This window comes from Zootoca vivipara, chromosome 2, assembly GCF_963506605.1.
Source record: "Zootoca vivipara chromosome 2, rZooViv1.1, whole genome shotgun sequence".
Classification (NCBI taxonomy): domain Eukaryota; kingdom Metazoa; phylum Chordata; class Lepidosauria; order Squamata; family Lacertidae; genus Zootoca; species Zootoca vivipara.
Window position 1 is genome coordinate 92726973 of NC_083277.1, and position 17657 is coordinate 92744629.

A 17657-nucleotide genomic window follows, 5' to 3' on the forward strand; every position below is an offset into this window, starting at 1 on the left:
ACGGGTCTTCTTCCCCTAAGTTTTTTTTTAAAAAAATGTGCGACTAAAAATGCAAAGCATGCACACAGCAAGCAGGTGTTCAAAAGTGGCATATCGTGCAGACAAGCTTGTTGGAAGGCTGGGATTGGCTCCCTTGTCTCCCGTACATTCAGTGGCTGGCCCACGTTGGTGGCTAAACTATTGTGTGCTATTGACTTTAGGTCTGCTGGCAAAACAGCATCTTTTAATGCCTCCCTCCAGCTCTCCTTCTGAAGTCCTTTTCCGACCGATGTTTCTTTTGTCTTGGGTTGCAGGCAATCCATGGTGGACATGGGCAGAGCTCTGACAAACACCCTGGTGCTGTCCATGGTGCTGGGCTGTTCAGCTGTCCTAATGGATGAGTCGTTGCCAAGCTCCAGGGAACCAGTGGTAACGGTGGCAGTGGTTTTCGGGGGCTCTTCCTACCCTGTCCACATCCGCAGCCGGCTGACGCACCAAAGCTTCCTGGATATGCCTCTGGAGATCCACCCGGTCACCGTAGTAGTGAACGACACCAACCCCAGGACTCTCTTGACCCAAATCTGCAACATGCTGTCCAGCACGAAAATTCACGGGATCGTCTTTGAGGACAACATCGGCACAGAAGCTGTGGCGCAGATTCTGGACTTCATCTCGTCCCAGACCAACGTACCCATCATTAGCATCAGTGGAGGATCTGCCGTGGTCCTGACACCCAAGGTGAAAAAACCTTTTCGTTATTTTGGGAGACAGGGGATGAATGCAGTGCGCCATTCATAAATGTGTCGGGTTATAGCAGTGCAACACCAGTAAGAACCTGACTCCTATCAGCAAAATATGTAACTGCCCATGACAGTCGCAGTAAACAAAAAGAAAGTACTCTTGAGCATGTGCAGTTAATATTTTGAACTCGCTTCTCATTGCTTTTTGCTCGTTTCCTAACTTGAGGCAGGCAACAACTCTCAACCTAATCTACTTCGCTTGGCTATTGCGAAGATATAGGAGGAGGAATAAAGTTGGGTGCAAAAGGGAACTTAGTGCTAGTATCCTAAGCACTAAGTTTGCTTCCTTTAACCATAATGATGTGTCATTGCACTATACAGTTTTGTGTTTTTCCCCTGGGTACTCCACCCCTGCATTTTAGTACAGTTCCAAAGTTTCAACTAATCTTAGTCTAGCCTGGTTATTGCTTTTTTTTCACTGATGCATAATCCCTATGTTTAGTTGCACCCCAGAAGGAGTTGCCTTAGGCCTGTAGCCACAGGGGAGTGGGTGAGGTGCTGTGAAAAGAAGAGGGTTGTACTTTAATATGTATATTACTTAACTATTTTAGTTTTATAGGTAAAATACCAAGGACTCAGTGTTTTCCCTAACTGCTCAGTTTAAAACAGCAACAATACTGGCTCCTACTTTATAGTGTTCTGCCCCAACTGCAAAACCAGTAAGATCTGCTGGGATTTTTAAATGTTGCAGAATAATTTCTATTTTATTAGTTGTTGTTGTTGTTTAGTCGTTTAGTCGTGTCCGACTCTTTGTGACCCCATGGACCATAGCACGCCAGGCACTCCTGTCTTCCACTGCCTCCCGCAGTTTGGTCAAACTCATGTTCGTAGCTTCGAGAACACTGTCCAACCATCTCGTCCTCTGTCGTCCCCTTCTCCTAGTGCCCTCCATCTTTCCCAACATCAAGGTCTTTTCCAAGGATTCTTCTCTTCTCATGAGGTGGCCAAAGTATTGGAGCCTCAGCTTCACGATCTGTCCTTCCAGTGAGCATTTTATTAGTAACATATGTTAAAATCATTGTTGATTTTATACTGCTCTCTTATAAACACGGGCTGCCTTTAATATCTGTTTGTTTTGCCTTGATACTGGCCCCATCGCCACCAACCTTTTTGCTTCTTCCTCACAAGACAGTCAAGGCTATAATCCTGCACCCACTTACCTGGGTGCAAACCCCATGAAACACAAAGAGACCTACTTTGAGTAGCCATGTAGACCATTGTATTGTTTAGTTAATTATACAGTGAATTCTTCATGACTGCCTGGACTTCAGCTTACCTGTGGTGTGGTAGCATTTGCAGAAAATACCTTGTAGGGAATACCGTATCTCAGATGAAACCACTAGAGCAAAGAAGCACAATGTAGCTTCCTGTCCCTCTCTGCTTGCCCCCCCACCCTTCCAGAACCTGCTCCAAAGGATTGGGGGAACCCCCAAAACAGATTTAGTGGGATTTGCAGGGATATGAGAGGGAGGGGACATTCTTCTGTGCAGCCAGAAGGCCTTGCACTGGCAGTGCTACTTGTCTGGAATAGCTGTCAACCCCTGGATTTGAAGATAAGGAATCCTATGGGGCTGTCAACTCCCGGATATGAAAGTAAGGGCACTGAATAAGGGAATTTCCCGCAAAAAAGGGGAAAGTTGACAGCACTGGTCTGGATACCACCCATTCTGTATGGCTGTATGGTCCATCTCTCTCTCTCTCTAGGAAAAGTCTAAGGCTAGACATTTGGGGAAGTTATACAGTGGTACCTCGACTTACAAATTTAATCCGTTCCGAACGGACCTTTGTAAGTCGAAAAATTTGTAAGTCGAAGCCAATGGGGAATTTTTTTTAAAAAAAATCGTAAGTCGAAAAAATCCTATCTAAACCACATCCAAAATGGTGGACGGAACTCTGTTCGTAACTCGAAACATTCGCAAGTCAAGTCATTTGTTAGTCGAGGTACCACTATATAATAGAAGAAGAATTTGTGTTCTAAACAGGTTACTCTCATCCACTTGCACTGTGACTATGAATTCTCAGTATGTTGCCAAATATCCCCACTAAATGCTGAAACACCACATAGACCATACAAGCAAAGCCAGGCTGTAGCCATCTTTACAGTTCCATTCCCCTAAGCCTGTTGCTACTGTTTTTATGGCCACAGGCTATAACAGGGGTCAGCAAACTTTTTCAGCAGGGGGCCGGTCCACTGTCCCTCAGACCTTGTGGGTGGCCGGACTATTTTTTTTTTTGGGGGGGGGGAATGAACAAATTCCTATGCCCCACAAATAACCCAGAGATGCATTTTAAATAAAAGCACACATTCTACTCATGTAAAAACATGCTGATTCCAGGACTGTCCGCGGGCTGGATTTAGAAGGCGATTGCCGGATCCAGCTCCCGGGCCTTAGTTTGCCTACCCATGGGCTATAAGCTAATTAGTTACCAGCTTCTGGAGGGACAGGGTCCAGGGTCCTGATTATCTGTGTTATATTCTCCTGGCCCTGAATGATTTTAGTAATCACAAGAACTGTTGTTGCCATTGTTTTAGACCAATGATCCAAACAACCATTTATTTGTTAGCTGCTGCTAAAACTGTCTTGGTCAGGAAATGGAAATCAGATAAACTTCCTTTGATTATGGAGTGCCTACTGAAAACCTTCTGTACTGCTGAAATAGGGAAAAATGGACTGTCTCGCTTTATAATGAGGGGAGGAAGCTGAGTGCCCAACGACTTTGTCAATATGCGATGTCCGTTTATTGATTTCTGGACCAATTGTTGCAAGCAAGTCCCAACACGTTATTGCGCAGAGAATGCTAATGTTGAGGAGAGGCTAGTGGAAAGGAAGGCAAAATGTCACCTGTTCTGCATCCATCCCAGAGCCATTGGGATGTAGCTCAGATGGACGAGGGTGGAATCCAGTCCCATGATTCACCCCAGCCAGGCTACACTTACCTTTTAAATCACCAGCTCAGGGCACGTGTAGGTTCAGCACAGTGGTTGCTGTAGGGCACTCTGATTCCTTACAGGTGGGCTGTGCGCTGTGTAATTATTTTTGGCTTGCTTGCCTGTCACAGGATGTCAGCGACGGTTACTGTCACCTGTTCACGGGGAAATTTCTCTGAGCCTCGTTCAATGGCAGCACAACTTACATAAGACCAATATCATGTGTGATACTTACCTTGAGGGGTGGGGGAAGGCTTTAGGACATGATTAGGAACAATAAGGACCACCTTGGATCAGCCTCCTCACCTTCACCATGCTCCATTAGTGCTCATTCCCCTGGCAGCATGTGCTCCATAAAGCAATTCATGGAAATGTCCATCGCTGGCCACTAACAAGTTCTTGCTCTCCAGTCAAAAAGGGCCTCTGGGTTATTGACAGGAAATTGCTGCTGTGTCTCACCAAATTAAAGCCATGCTTTCTAGAAGAGCTAGTAGGGCGATGTCTCATCATGCGGAAGCTGATCCCTGTGGTGGCTGCAAGAAAGCAATCCCATCCAAAGCAGCCTATCTGTTACATGATGTAACAGTGGCATATGGAGAGCCCTGATGGATCTTGCCACCACAAACCCACTCAAGCATGAGTCCGTGACAGTGGGGTGATAGCTATCACCTTCATTTCCAGAGGAGCATCTTACCACATGGAAGTGAACATCAGAGGAAGGGGCCAGTCTATGGTGCACTAAGATCATTTTAAAGGGACGCAGGTGGCATTGTGGGTTAAATCACAGAGCCTAGGGCTTGCCAACCAGAAGGCTGGCGGTTCGAATCCCCACGATGGGGTGAGCTCCCATTACTCAGTCCCAGCTCCTGCCAACCTAGCAGTTCGAAAGCATGTCAAAGTGCAAGTAGATAAATAGGTACCGCTACCTAATGGTCAGGGGCCCCTTTACCTTTTAAGATCATTTTAGTCTCTGAATTTCATGGCCTCTTGGTGGGGTGGGGTGCTCCTTTAGATGGTAGAATGTATTCCTACACTTCAACTTCTGGTCAGCCCACCCTGGTGCATTTGGGGATCCTCCTGCTTGTTTTGCTAAATGGGGGGGGGGTTTGAACTTCTGCCCCAAAGGCCTCCCCCAATGGCATCAATGAAAGCCCACTTCCTGGCCAGGTGTTCAATTTTGTTAAACAAGTGCATATTCCTCTCATTTGAAGACCCACAGCAACTCTGTCCCAGGTTGAGTTCCGTCTCCTGCTCCTCATATAATACAGTGGTGGAAACAGGTGACACATCATTCGCTGACTGTTGTTGCAAAAGAGTGAGGAAATAGCACCATGCAATGAGATCATGACACATATGGCCATGGGCTGAAGGGGAAGGAAAGGGAGATCAACACAGGGGCTGCCATTTTGGGAAGCCACCCCCCCATGTACTTTTACACCTCTATTCCACCCTACCAGCACACACACATACACACACACACACACACACACACACACACACACGGCAGGAGCTCAATCAGACGCAGAGAGGGTCAGTGGGCTGAACCTTCACACATCCTCTGTGTTTCCTGGTTGCCTTCTTTGCTCCAGCTCCATTTCTTTGTTTCTGTTGGTCCAGGTTCCAGGGGGGAATGTGGAATGGGTGTGTGTGTGTGTGGCTGAAACAGTGGACTACAGCCAAGTAAGGCAAAGGAGGCAAAAGGGCTCAATGCTCATGTCCTGCATGATCCTGTTGCTGCTAAAGGCTCCCCACTCTCAACCCCACAGTTATGTGTACATGGGGATAGGCACACAAAAGGAAATATGCCTCCCACTATCAATGGTGGGATATCATTGCTGAGGGGGCAGCAGGAACACAACAGTCCTGACAATGCAGCAACTGAGGTGCTCTCCATGGTGCTGAACATTGTGCTGCATTGGGAAGGCCTTGAAACACAAACACAGAGAGCCATTATTTTCAGTATTTCTGACAGCAACCCACATCAGTGCCTCCCAACTTGCTAGCTGTTCACACAAGGCTTTCCAGCACATTAATCCACGCAGTCCCTTTGCTTATCACTGTTCAAAGTAGTGTAAGAGAAAGGCTGTGGTTGCCTTGTCATGCCTGTAGTGAGCAGGAAGAGAAGAGGTGGTCCCCCAGAAGAAACTAATGCTCATAGGGAATGGACGTTGGTTATAACATTGGTTGAGCTGCCTAATGTGTTTCCACAGAGTTTCCTCGCGGCCAAGAACAACAGGAGAAGTTCATTTAGAGCATTAGCATATTGCATCCCCTCCCTCCTTCCCAACCTCCTTCCATGATGTGCGTCAGCAGCAGGTCACAAGTAAACGCTGCATGGATTACACACACGCGGCGACCTTTCTGAGCACCCAAGGCTTACACGTTGAAGGAGAGGATGAGAAATGCTTTAATGCATGTGAAAGCATGCTCACCTTTCCCCCCAATGTAATTTATTTAAAATAAAATAAAATAAAAAATAATAATGTGAGCACTTCATTCAAAATGACACCCAGACACAATCAAGCTCTTAGAAAGAGCAGCAAAAAAAGCAAAAAGCTAATCACTGTTCCTCCCCACCCTTTAGCTAAACACCAAGTGATAATTTATATAGTTTCCATTAATAGCAATGCAAAAAAGAGGGTTACGCTGTTTCACCGTTCTCAACTGAATCTGATCAACAATTGAAATTTTGTTTTTCTGTAAGCAGAATATTTTCATTTCAAGTGTTTTAATCCACTGATGCAAACACTGATCTCATAGGAATGCTGGCTCGTTTTTATATTTTAGCATAGCATTTGAATACATTACGGCGTGATTATGGGGTTGTGTTTTACAGTGAAATGTTGACTTTCTTGGGGACATTATAAATCAGGGATGGCCCTCCAGATGACCGTGCAGACTGAGGCTGATGGGAACTGGAGTCCAGCATCATCCAGAGGGCCACGGGCACCCAGTCCCTATCATAAATAAACATTACCAACAGCTTGCTTCAGAATCAGATCCATATTTTTGAGATTTATTGGAGTACTCTTAGGGGAAACTTGTTCGTTTTCACGTCGTATTGTTGGCGTTCTAGTTTTGCTGTCACATTTGCAGTAATGAAGTAGCACCTTCAGTTTTCATTAGCCGCATTTAGATTTAATGCTAATGTATGGCTTAGCATTACGTGCATGAGTGCCTAGCTTGTGCACTTCCTCCCCCCTGCCATCATCTCCAGCATGGCCATAAGGAGGAATTTGGAAGCGTTCACTTCTGTTTTAAATAAACTGGAGCTTAGCATTGCAGCTGAACCTTAGATGGTTGCTAATCTTAACTGTGGTTTGTTGCAGAGGAGGAGAGCGGTGCTGATGAGCCCACATAATGCTAAACCAGGGTTTCCCAAACTTGGGTCTCCAGCTGTTTTGGGGACTACAATTCCCATCATCCTTGACCACTGGTCCTGCCATCTGGGTTGATGGGAGTTGTAGTCCAAAAACAGCTGAGACCTAAGTTTGGGAAACCTTGTGCTAAACCATAGTTTAGCATCACGTCTGAACATAGCCAGTGAATTTCATCTGCTAAAATAAAAAAATTCCCCCCTCCCTCTAAATTCTGGACACAGCTGAGACTGAGCTATACAAAAACTCCTAAATTCTGCTTCCCCCGGGGGGGGGGATTGCAGGGAATTCTGTGGTTCCTGAGTCATTGGCATAGGGCACAGCTCAGGAAGCCTCTCAAGCTTTGGGAACAAGGGATCTGTACAATGTTTGAGCTTCTCTGATTAATCTTGGAAATGCTCTCTGAGTTGTAGGAGTTGAATCTTGGGCAGACTCCCTTTAAATGCTCCCTATGAGCCCTCCTCAAAGCCCATGCAGCTGAATGGAAAGAGCCCCATCCTAGCCCAGCTATAACTCCAGATACTCTTACTAGCTTCAATCACAGCCATGATTCAATGTCCCTACCCCACCATTCTGCTAATGGACACTTCTGGATCAAATAACCGTCTGGCCCTTTATAATAAGCCAGGAAAGCTTCAAGGAAGAAACCTTCTTCGAAAGCTAGATCTCCCCTCCCCTCATGGCAAGATAGACTTCAAAATAGCCCCTGTGATGGTATCAGAGAGATGGAAAGACCACATTCACTGGAACTCCAGGAGCTAAATCATGGGTAGGCAAATTAAGGCCCAGGGGCCGGATCCGGCCAAATCACCTTCTAAATCCGGCCCGCAGACGGTCTGGGAATCAGTGTGTTTTTACATGAGTAGAATGTGTCCTTTTATTTAAAATGCATCTCTGGGTTATTTGTGGGGCATAGGAATTCATTCATTCCCCTCCCCCCCCCAAAAATAGTCCAGCCACCCACAAGGTCTGAGGGACAGTGGACCAGCCTCTTGCTGAAAACGTTTGCTGACCCCTGAGCTAAATGGTGAGCAGCGATCATGGTTGTTTGGTTTTCTCTCTCTCCCCTCCCCTCAGGGCAAGATGGTCCTTAGGTAGTGGAAGTTGGGGGAGGGAAAGGCAAGGAGCGGAATGTCACCTACTGCCAAACTAGTGGTTTTAATGTTCTTTAGAGTGCTCATTTTTCAGGAGAGATCTCTGTTCAAGGTCCTAACTGATTTAGGTTTGATCTTGGCAATATGTTTTCCTCATTTTCATCCAGTCTTCGCTGCTGCTGCTGTCCTAGGATTACCGCTCTGAAACCCATTTGTTTTCTCCTTGCTTTTTCCCTTGACAAGCCCAATGCCTCTGCCGCAACCTCAGATTCCAAGGCATGCCAAGTCCTCTTCAACCCACGTTGACTATCTTTCAATTTGCCTACTAAATCTTTCCTACGTGGTTCTGTCTGGAACTGCTTTGCATCCCTTTAGAAAACAATTATTTGGAAACTGCAGCAAAAAAAATCTTGCTGAGTTTCCGAGTGAGTTTCTTCTAAAAACAAAAAAACAAAAAACAGACCGCCCCTCCCACTCCAAACTATTTTGTAAATGTTTTAAAGATAAATACCATTCAGTTAATCTTGTCCTTAAGAGGGCCAGGCTGGGCCAAAGAGGGAGATTAGACAAATGAAATATTCAGATAAATATCAGGCAAGTACTGGCTGAGAAACAGAGAATTCCACAAAGTCAATTCTCCAAGCGTTTTAATACTGAAGGTTTGGTTTGGCTTTTAAAATAGAAACATACACAGAGGGCAAGAATGAATTAACTGACTGTTTAGGCTGATTGACTTGACTAGGGAAACTGTTCTGTACTGAGAAATTTTGACCATGCCAAATGTTGACTCAAATGAGCTTAAGTTCCCAAATGAAGATACGCTGGACCAGGCATAGGCAAACCCGACCCTCCAGATGTTTTGGGACTACAACTCCCATCACCCCTAGCTAACAGGACCAGTGGTCAGGAATGATGGGAATTGTAGTCTCAAAACACCTGGAGGGCCGGGTTTGCCTATGCCTGCTCTGGACCATGTTGTGGATTGCGACATTCACCATTGCTTTGTAAAATGGGATGTTCGGGAAATTGTGTTGTAGGTGATGGAGCAACTGAGTCTTTTGAAAGTTATTGCTCTATGAGTTTGTATGGGTGTGTGCATTTGCCCATATAGCAAGAGAATCAAATGTTAGTGTAGGAAACAAGAACAGACCAGGAATAGCCATTAGGAACTGGCGATGAAAGAGACCGTTTGTTACAGCTGGCGCAGGCAAAGAGCAGCTGAGGCAGAGCAGGAAATAAGTGCCAGAAGTGATGACACATCTTCTGCCTTTAAATATCATTATATAAAGATTGACTAATTTAGTTCCACAATAGGCTTGCAGATTTTAATGGTGGGGTGTGTGCTTCCTGTTTTAAAATGGAGAGAGCTCTGAGCTGCAGAGAGAGAATTCTGCTGATGCACCCAGGCTTATGCAGCAAGCAGGTGGCAAAGCTGGAAGCGAAAGGAAGGTTTTGCACCTCACAGCTCATATTAAATTGGGAAAGTGTGAGTGTTGAGAACAAGAGTGGCCATCAAGCCTGCTATTCAAGGTCTGTGAAAATAGCTAAGAAGTCAGTAATGATGGACTATTTATTTACAGTACTTTATTTTTAAAACTTTTCATGCATCCCCTCTCTCTTCCCCTTTTCTAGGAGCCTGGCTCTGCCTTTCTACAGCTGGGTGTCTCAATTGAACAGCAAATACAGGTGATCTTCAAAGTCCTGGAGGAATATGACTGGAGCTCCTTTGCCATTATCACCAGCCTATATCCTGGATACAGTGTCTTCTTGGATGTGATACGGTCCTTCACAGATGCCAGCTACTTTGGCTGGGAAATCCAAGATGTCCTCACCTTTGAGATGTCCCAGGATGGGAGCAACTCCAAGATCCAAAGGCTGCTGCGTCAGATAGATGCTCAGGTGATGATTGTGTACTGTTCGCGAGAGGAGGCGGAATACCTCTTCCAAGTGGCAGAACAGGCTGGTTTGATTGGACCTGGCTATATCTGGATTGTGCCTAGCCTGACCGTGGGGAACATGGATGTCCCACCCGCCTCTTTCCCAATTGGCCTCATCAGTGTGGTCACGGAGAGCTGGAAAATGAGCCTGAGGCAAAAGGTCCGGGATGGTGTGGCTATCATCGCCCTCGGAGCAGAGAGCTATTTTAGGACCCATGGCTACCTTCCCACAGTGGGTAGAGACTGCAACAACAAGACACCTTCAAGTATACCCACAAACAACACCTTCTACAGGTCAGCCCAGGCAACAGCCTACTAATTAACATGATTTAAATCCTGTTGGCTACTGGTGTGCATCAGAAATTAGAATTTGATTTGCAGCAACCATTTGTAAGGAAGGTTTTGTGTCTTCGTAGTTAAAGTGGAGAGACTTTGGTTTTCATACACTTGAGAATTCTGCAGTTTTCTGCAATCATAATTCTGCATTTAGAAATTGCCCATTTTCTACAAATGCAATTCTCTTCTCTTATTGCACATTCCTCCCAGGTAATTCTGGGAGCTGTAGTTAAGTGTGCCGAGAGTTGTTAGGAGAGTCCTATGCCCGCTCCAGAACTACAATTCTCAGAGTAATATAACTAACAATCTCTCTTCACAGGGAACTCTGGGAATTGTAGCACAACAGTAAAGCTAACCCAAGAGTCATTGCACTAGCAGACAAAGGATGTTGGATACCACCCCCTTTGATATTTTGAAGCTCTTTGCTATTCTTCTTTCTGTCGTTGGAGCTGATCACCATAGTTTCAAGTGGGTTGTGTGGTCACTGGTACAGCAGTGAAGAATGAGAGAAGGAGGGAGAGAGAAAGAAAGAAAGAGAGACGAGGAAGGCGCAAATGTTGTGAGTCAAGGGATGGCAACAATCTAAAGTATGAAGAAAGCTAACTGAGCGAAACATTTTTTAATTTCCCGGTTTTAATGAACAGTTCTGGAGTGTGACACTCAATAATTGAGCAACGGCTTTAACTTGGGAGTTATGTAAATCTTGGGCTGTGCTACTAATGGGTACTTGCACAATCTTCAAGTCACTCTGTGGGTATAAATAATAGACAAATAAATGGGACTGGTGCTGGTGGAGCAGCCTGAAGATCATAACCTTGGAAGTATTAGATGTGGATGAGGGAGTCGGCTGGAAGGCAGTAGAGAAGGCAGCAGGGCAAGCGCGGGAGCCTTTAAGGAGGGAAGGATGGTGAACCTGGATTCATCCAATGAAGCTGAATGTTGGAAGATTCAGGGGAGACAAAAGAAAGAGCTTCACACACCAGATCGCCATGGAATTTGCTCCCACAAGGGGCAGTGATAGCCACCAACTTGGATGGCTAAGAGGATTGGACAAAATCATGGAGGTTTAGTCTGTCAAGGCCACTAGACATAGCATGTTTTGCTTCCACTGTTAGAGGCAGTGATGCAGCGGCGGAGCAAGCCGATTGGGCACCTGGGGCAACGTGTGTGCCTTGCGCCCAGGGGCGGGGCCAGCCACCCGCAGGGGTGGGGCGAGTCAGGGCAGGATGCTCCGTGGGGCCTCTGAGCAGTCTGCCTGCCTTTTCCCACACAGCCACCCTACAGCTGAGGGGGAGGCGGCGGGCGGACAATTTGGGGCAGTGCGGACCTTGCGGGCACCAACACTACCGTGTCACTCCCAGGAGAGACGCATGGCTCGGGTGCGCTGTCAGAGTGCTGTCTGGAATTTTGTCACCCCCCTCAGTGGTGAGACCCGGGGCGCACCGCCCCACTGCAACCTCTTCCTCCGTCCCTGCAGTGATGAGCCCCGGGATACCAGTTGCTAGGAATGACAGGTGAGGAAAGCAGTCTTGGGCTCAGGTTCTGCCGTTGGGCTTCCAACGTTCACCTGGATGGCCACTGAACTAGACGGGCCTTTGGCCTGATCAACAGGGCTGCCCTTATGCCCCTATTGGTCCTCACTGCTTCCCAGGTAGGTGCAGTGCATCCCCTCCCCATTCAGAACTTTAAAGGCAATTTCTGAAATGCCACCTTTCTGATGTCTCACTTTGATGCGTGTCTGTCTTGGGCACTAACTAGGCACTAACAACATATACATAAGAAAAAAAGGCTCCACCCAAGTATGTCTTGTGCCACTCTCTGTACTGCAGGCTGCTAGTCCCCATGGGCTAGCAGGATCCGCGCAGGTGAAACAGCAGCCGTGGTAGATAAAAGAGAGATGAGTCTGTGTAGTGATGGGTTCAAATCCCTGCTTGGCCATGATGGTTAAATATTGGATGTCTTTTGACCACACACTCCATTTCAGTGTCACCGCCTACCTCATATGGCTATTGTGAGGGTGGCTGTGGGGAAATGGTATGTGCTGACCTGAACTTATGGGGAAACGTATACTTGTGACTGATGAATAAACACTACTCTCATTAAATCATGGACTCGCAAAATTGTAGAGTTGGAAGGGGTCCTGGGGGTCATCTAGCCCAACCCCCTGCAGTGTAGGAATCTGAACACACGACATGAAACCATACCAGACCCTGGTCAGCTTTGCAAGTGCGCTAGCCTTTTTATTGCTGCCGTGTGCTCTCCCCATTAGACCACTTGCGAGAAAGCTTTCCTACTAAATTCTTTCTAATTCCCTCTTGCATCTCTTGGGGAAAGCAACGTCTGAGCTCATAGGGAGGCGTAGGCGTTTTCGGTAAAATGCACTTTAACCATCTTGCTCTGAACTGATGTGGTTGTTGCAAGGTCAGCAATGTGAGAGAGACGGAAGGGGAAATATTTTCTCTCAAAGGAAGACAAACGGAGCGCATTGCACTGATGAAACGGGGGGAGTTCTCGCTTGCCTTTTTCCTCCTGGCAACCTCAAAGTGCTTTTTCTTTACTCCCGACAGGCATTTGCTCAACGTGACGTGGGAAAACAGGGACTTCTCCTTCAATGACGATGGCTTCCTGGTGAGGCCCACCTTGGTGGTGATCTCATTGAACCGGCATCGGCTCTGGGAGATGGTGAGGGCTCCTTTTTATTTTTCTGGGCAGCCTTCTCTGCGAGTGGAGGCACAGTCACACTTCCCTCCTTCTGCAGGATGGTCTGCCCACCATTCAAGCTCCAGGCTCTCCTGCTTTAAGAGTTTCAGGGTGACACATACCAGTGCTTGTGGGAGGGAGGAAGGGAAGGAGAAAATCAATGAAAGACGGGTCTTTGCTTTAAACCAGGAGCCAAAGGCAGCCCTCCAAGTCTCTCTCTATCTGGACCTCAGAACTCTCCCTAAGCCACAATCCTCACTGTCCCCAAGTGATTTTACTTGGCTGGAATGTTCCCTTGAACTCTGATATTGCTTCTTCCTTGTCTGAATGGAGGATCGTGTGTGTGTGAGTGTGTGCAGAAACTGCAAAATTTGCATCCATTGCTCCACCCACTTTCGTCTCTGGCCCCACTCCCCGCAGGTATGTGACCCTCAGAATCTTGCCCAGAAGGGAATGTGGCCCTTGGGCTGCAAAAAGAGTTCCCTGCCCCTGCTTTAAACCAAAGAATGACTTGGAAGCCCCCAAGTTCTGCTTCCTGTTGCCTTTCCCAGTTGTGCTTTGTGCTCCTGCCGGCTCCTGCGTCGAGGTGATGACTTAACTGAATGATTAAAAGCTGGAAATGACGCTTTCTTCAGGTCTGCATGGCAATTCAATTTCATTTCATAAACAAATGGAAGCACCATGAAATGAAATGAAATGAAATTTGGGATTCATTTATTCAGTGTTACACAACTAATTTATTTAATTTGCGGTGCCTTGGTAATGTATCACATGCTACGGGGCGCATGGCTCAGTTGGAGAAAGAGGGCGGCAATGCCCTTGTTTGCGCAAGATTACTTTGGAGTTTCGTTTGTGTGGAATTGAATTAAAAAACAGAACTGGGCAAATTATGTGAAAGCAAATTGGCTTAAGTGAGTTACAGATCAGAGATGAGGGCAACTGCGAAGCTTGTCAACCAATTGCGTTCATCAGAAGTTGAAAACAAATTAGAACTCTTGTGGCAGGTGTGGCTAACCCACAGCCCTCCAGACGATAGACTCCAACATCAGTCAGACCCAGCTAGCATGGAATGGGGTTGGGGTGATGGGGGTTACAGTCCAACAGCATCTAGAGGCCCACAGGTTAGCTGGCTTATGGGATGAATCCACTAATATCCGGCGTCTTCCCTCAGGTATACAATAGAGGCTCTTCAAAACACTCCACCATAGTGAAGGGGAATTGAAGGAACTTGATTCCCGTGAATTCCAATACAGAGTGACTTGATCCACGCCTCCTGGACTGGAGCATAATTACCTTCATATTTTGCACTTCTCTGAACTTTTTGATACAGTTCTTGATTCAGAGAAAAGCACCAAAATGCAATAAAAGGGAATATTTTAAGATAAAGTGCATTTAGAAATGTGTGTATTGAGATAAAACAGAATTTAAATAGGGTGGGATTTTTTTTTGAGAATAGGTATTTTAAATTGAATATTCCTTTTCCACAGATTAATGTGAAAACAGAATATAGGGCAGAGTTGTGACTGAACACATGCAAAATCGACATGGAACAGAAATAGACTTGCCCATCTCTACCTCAGAGGGAGAAAGGGCAAAAGAGAGAACAAAGCTCTGTTTTTAGATGGTTTGATATCCTGCTACAGGCACTGAATGTTAATTCCCCACCAGTAGTTACGTTTTGTGTGAGACTCTTTATTCTTTTGTCTAGTCCACAGGTCCAGTCCTGCCGTTAGCCAGAGTGAGGCGGCCACCACCTCAGGCAGATGATTTTGCCTGTTGAGAAAGGGCAGGAAATTGTTAGTTGTTCCATTTATTATCGGGGTTTTTTTTACAGTCTGGGATAGGGGAAAGGCCCTTGTCAGATTTCCTGCCTCAGGTGTAAAATAACTTAATTGGTCTTAGATGCTGTGCTGCTTGGGTTAGAAAGGGCACCATTTTCTGCTTCAATTTGGACAGCAAAATGTCACCGGGATATGCAAAGCTTCCTTATACTGAGTCAGATCATTGGTCCATCCAGCTCAGTACTGTCAAAACTGACTGGCTGTGGCTTTCCAGATTTTCAGATGGGAACCTGAAGATTCCAGGGTCTTAGATTGGCCCTGCATAGTCAGTATTAATTTTGGGTCGTCCACAGTTATCGTCTTCTTTTATCCTCGCATGGTTTTATCGGTTAGGAATGCTCCAGTAAGCGTAGGCTCTTGAACAGTACCACATGCCAAGTTGTGTCAGAATGTTCCGGAAGGTGGCAATCTGCCACCCCCCTGGCCTTATTAGCACGTTCTGGCAGTTAGACTGTGCTGGGGGTCCATACATGCAACCAAATCCTACTACTGATTGGAGAACTGGCATTGTCTCCCTGCTCCACGGTTGGACGTTTTAAGCATTTGAGACTGAGCCATTATTTTCTCTCTTCAGAAGTGGCGAAACCTAAGAGAGGAAAATAGAGCCAGTTGCTTGTGATGGCCAAATGTGTGTGTGTGTGTGTGAGAGGGGGGGGGATTATTCTATCCAATAAACGTGTGTTACTAAATATTTCTGGTTGGGTTTTCTATTCTTTTTGGAAGAGTGCCATAAGTACTTTGGCCGAGATGAAAGCTACCAGTGGAATAATATTAGTGTTAATTAAGTCAACCCTGCTGTTTGAGTAAATGTTTTCCATTGACACTTTCCCTTTATGATATGACTGGTTTGGGCTGTTAAAATGCTCTCTCGTGTATCATAGCAATTATTACTATTGCTTTGTCAATACTTCTCTTTAAGAAACCAAGAGTACAATGCTATAAACACGGTCGATACAACTGCATTTGCAGTGTAAGGATGGACTTGTCCTAATATTCTCTCATTGAAGGTATTGAGGGAAATGCCAAATAGCATAAAAAGAGAACACGTCTATCTTTTCAAAAAACAATAAGCCCTTATCCCCTCCATCCTAGTTTGCTGCATTCCTTTTGTGTTTCTAAGAGCAAAATCAAGTTTGAAAGGTATAGTTTGAATTCACCAAGTCTGCACACATACCATACATTTAAAGTCTGTCCCCCACCCACCGAAAGAATATTGGGAACTGTAATTTACCCCTTGCGGAGTCACAGTTCTTAACAAACTACTGCTTCTAGAATTCTTTTGAGCTGGGGGCGGGAGAATGTGCTAAATGTGCTTTAAATGTATGGTGTGTACACTACACAGCCTTAAACCTACATGCCTCAGATTAAACGTGGCAACTTTAGAATTTAGTTAACTACATTCCATAATTTTTTTCTGAAAATTCATTTTTTTGGGATGGATGGATAAATAGTTTTCAGCTGATAATGTTCATGTTTCAGTAGTGAACGTAGCCAAGATTACCACCTAAATGCTAAGTGTGTAAAAATGTACAGTATAGGGTTTTTCAATGAAATTTGGTTTAAATGGGCTGACTTTAAAATGTGGCACATCCGATGAATTGGCTGTTGCTATCTGAGCCTACCAGGATGCTGAGATAATCTCTGGAGGTCCTAATTTGGTGCCCCAATTGATATAGATATGGTGGACCACACTTCGATCTTATCAATTTATTGCAAAGCTTTTGTTGTCACAGTATATAAATACTGAAGGAGCGTCTCCACCCCCATCGTTCTGCCTGGACACTGAGGTCCAGTACCGAGGGCCTTCTGGTGGTTCCCTCGTTGCGAGAAGCCAAGTTGCAGGGAACCAGGCAGAGGGCCTTCTCGGTAGTGGCGCCCGCCCTGTGGAACGCCCTCCCATCAGATGTCAAAGAGAAAAACAACTACCGGACTTTTAGATGACATCTGAAGGCAGCCCTGTTTAGGGAGGCTTTTAATGTTTCATAGATTACTGTATTTTATTTTTCTGTTGGAAGCCGCCCTGAGTGGCTGGGGAAACACAGCCAGATGGCCGGGGTATAAATAATAAATTATTATTATTATTATTATTTATTATAAAATCTAATAAAAATTTAATTTTAGTAAGATCACAATAACTTGAGTAGATTGTAAAAATTTGGAATCCTAGCCACCACCACCCCTTTTTACATTTTATGGAAAGCAACAACTCTGTGCCATGGCATCCCTTCTCTTTTTGCACCTTTGATCTAGCAAGGTTTTCACCCATCATCCCTTGAGATACTCGCTCCAGGATTGGTTTCTGTAATCAGTGGCGGAGCTTCATGCTCCGGCACTATGGGGCGGAGAGCAAGCGAGGGCAGGGCTGGCGCACGTCCTGGGGGCGTGGCGCCCAGCGCTGGCAGGAGAGCAGCCGTGATGGCATCCCACCGGGATCGTGCTGCCGGGGGCGGTGCACTCCCCCCGCACTCCTCTTCCTCCTCCAGTGCCTGTAATAAGCATGGTTGGGGTGATTAAAGAACTATAAAAGAGCAAGAGCTTTTTAGTGGAGTGGTCATTTTAATCCATGTCATGGGAATCTCCTTGCTCATGGATACAAGGTTTGATTTCTCCAGGGAAGTATACTTGTACCTTGGTTTTCAAACAGCTTAGTCCCCGAACGTTTTG

At 45.8% G+C, this 17657-nt stretch overlaps 1 protein-coding gene across 2 annotated transcripts in view; it reads left to right on the forward strand.

Moving 5' to 3' along the window:
• Positions 1-17657, forward strand: part of GRIN2C (glutamate ionotropic receptor NMDA type subunit 2C) — a 116577-nt gene that overhangs the window by 55166 nt on the left and 43754 nt on the right. For both annotated transcript variants that reach the window (XM_060271856.1, XM_060271855.1), the window contains exons 2-4: positions 294-717; positions 9812-10410; positions 13020-13134. In XM_060271856.1, the coding sequence (XP_060127839.1) occupies positions 301-717; positions 9812-10410; positions 13020-13134 (1131 nt within the window). In that variant the 5' untranslated portion in view covers positions 294-300. The remainder of the gene's footprint in view (positions 1-293; positions 718-9811; positions 10411-13019; positions 13135-17657) is intronic.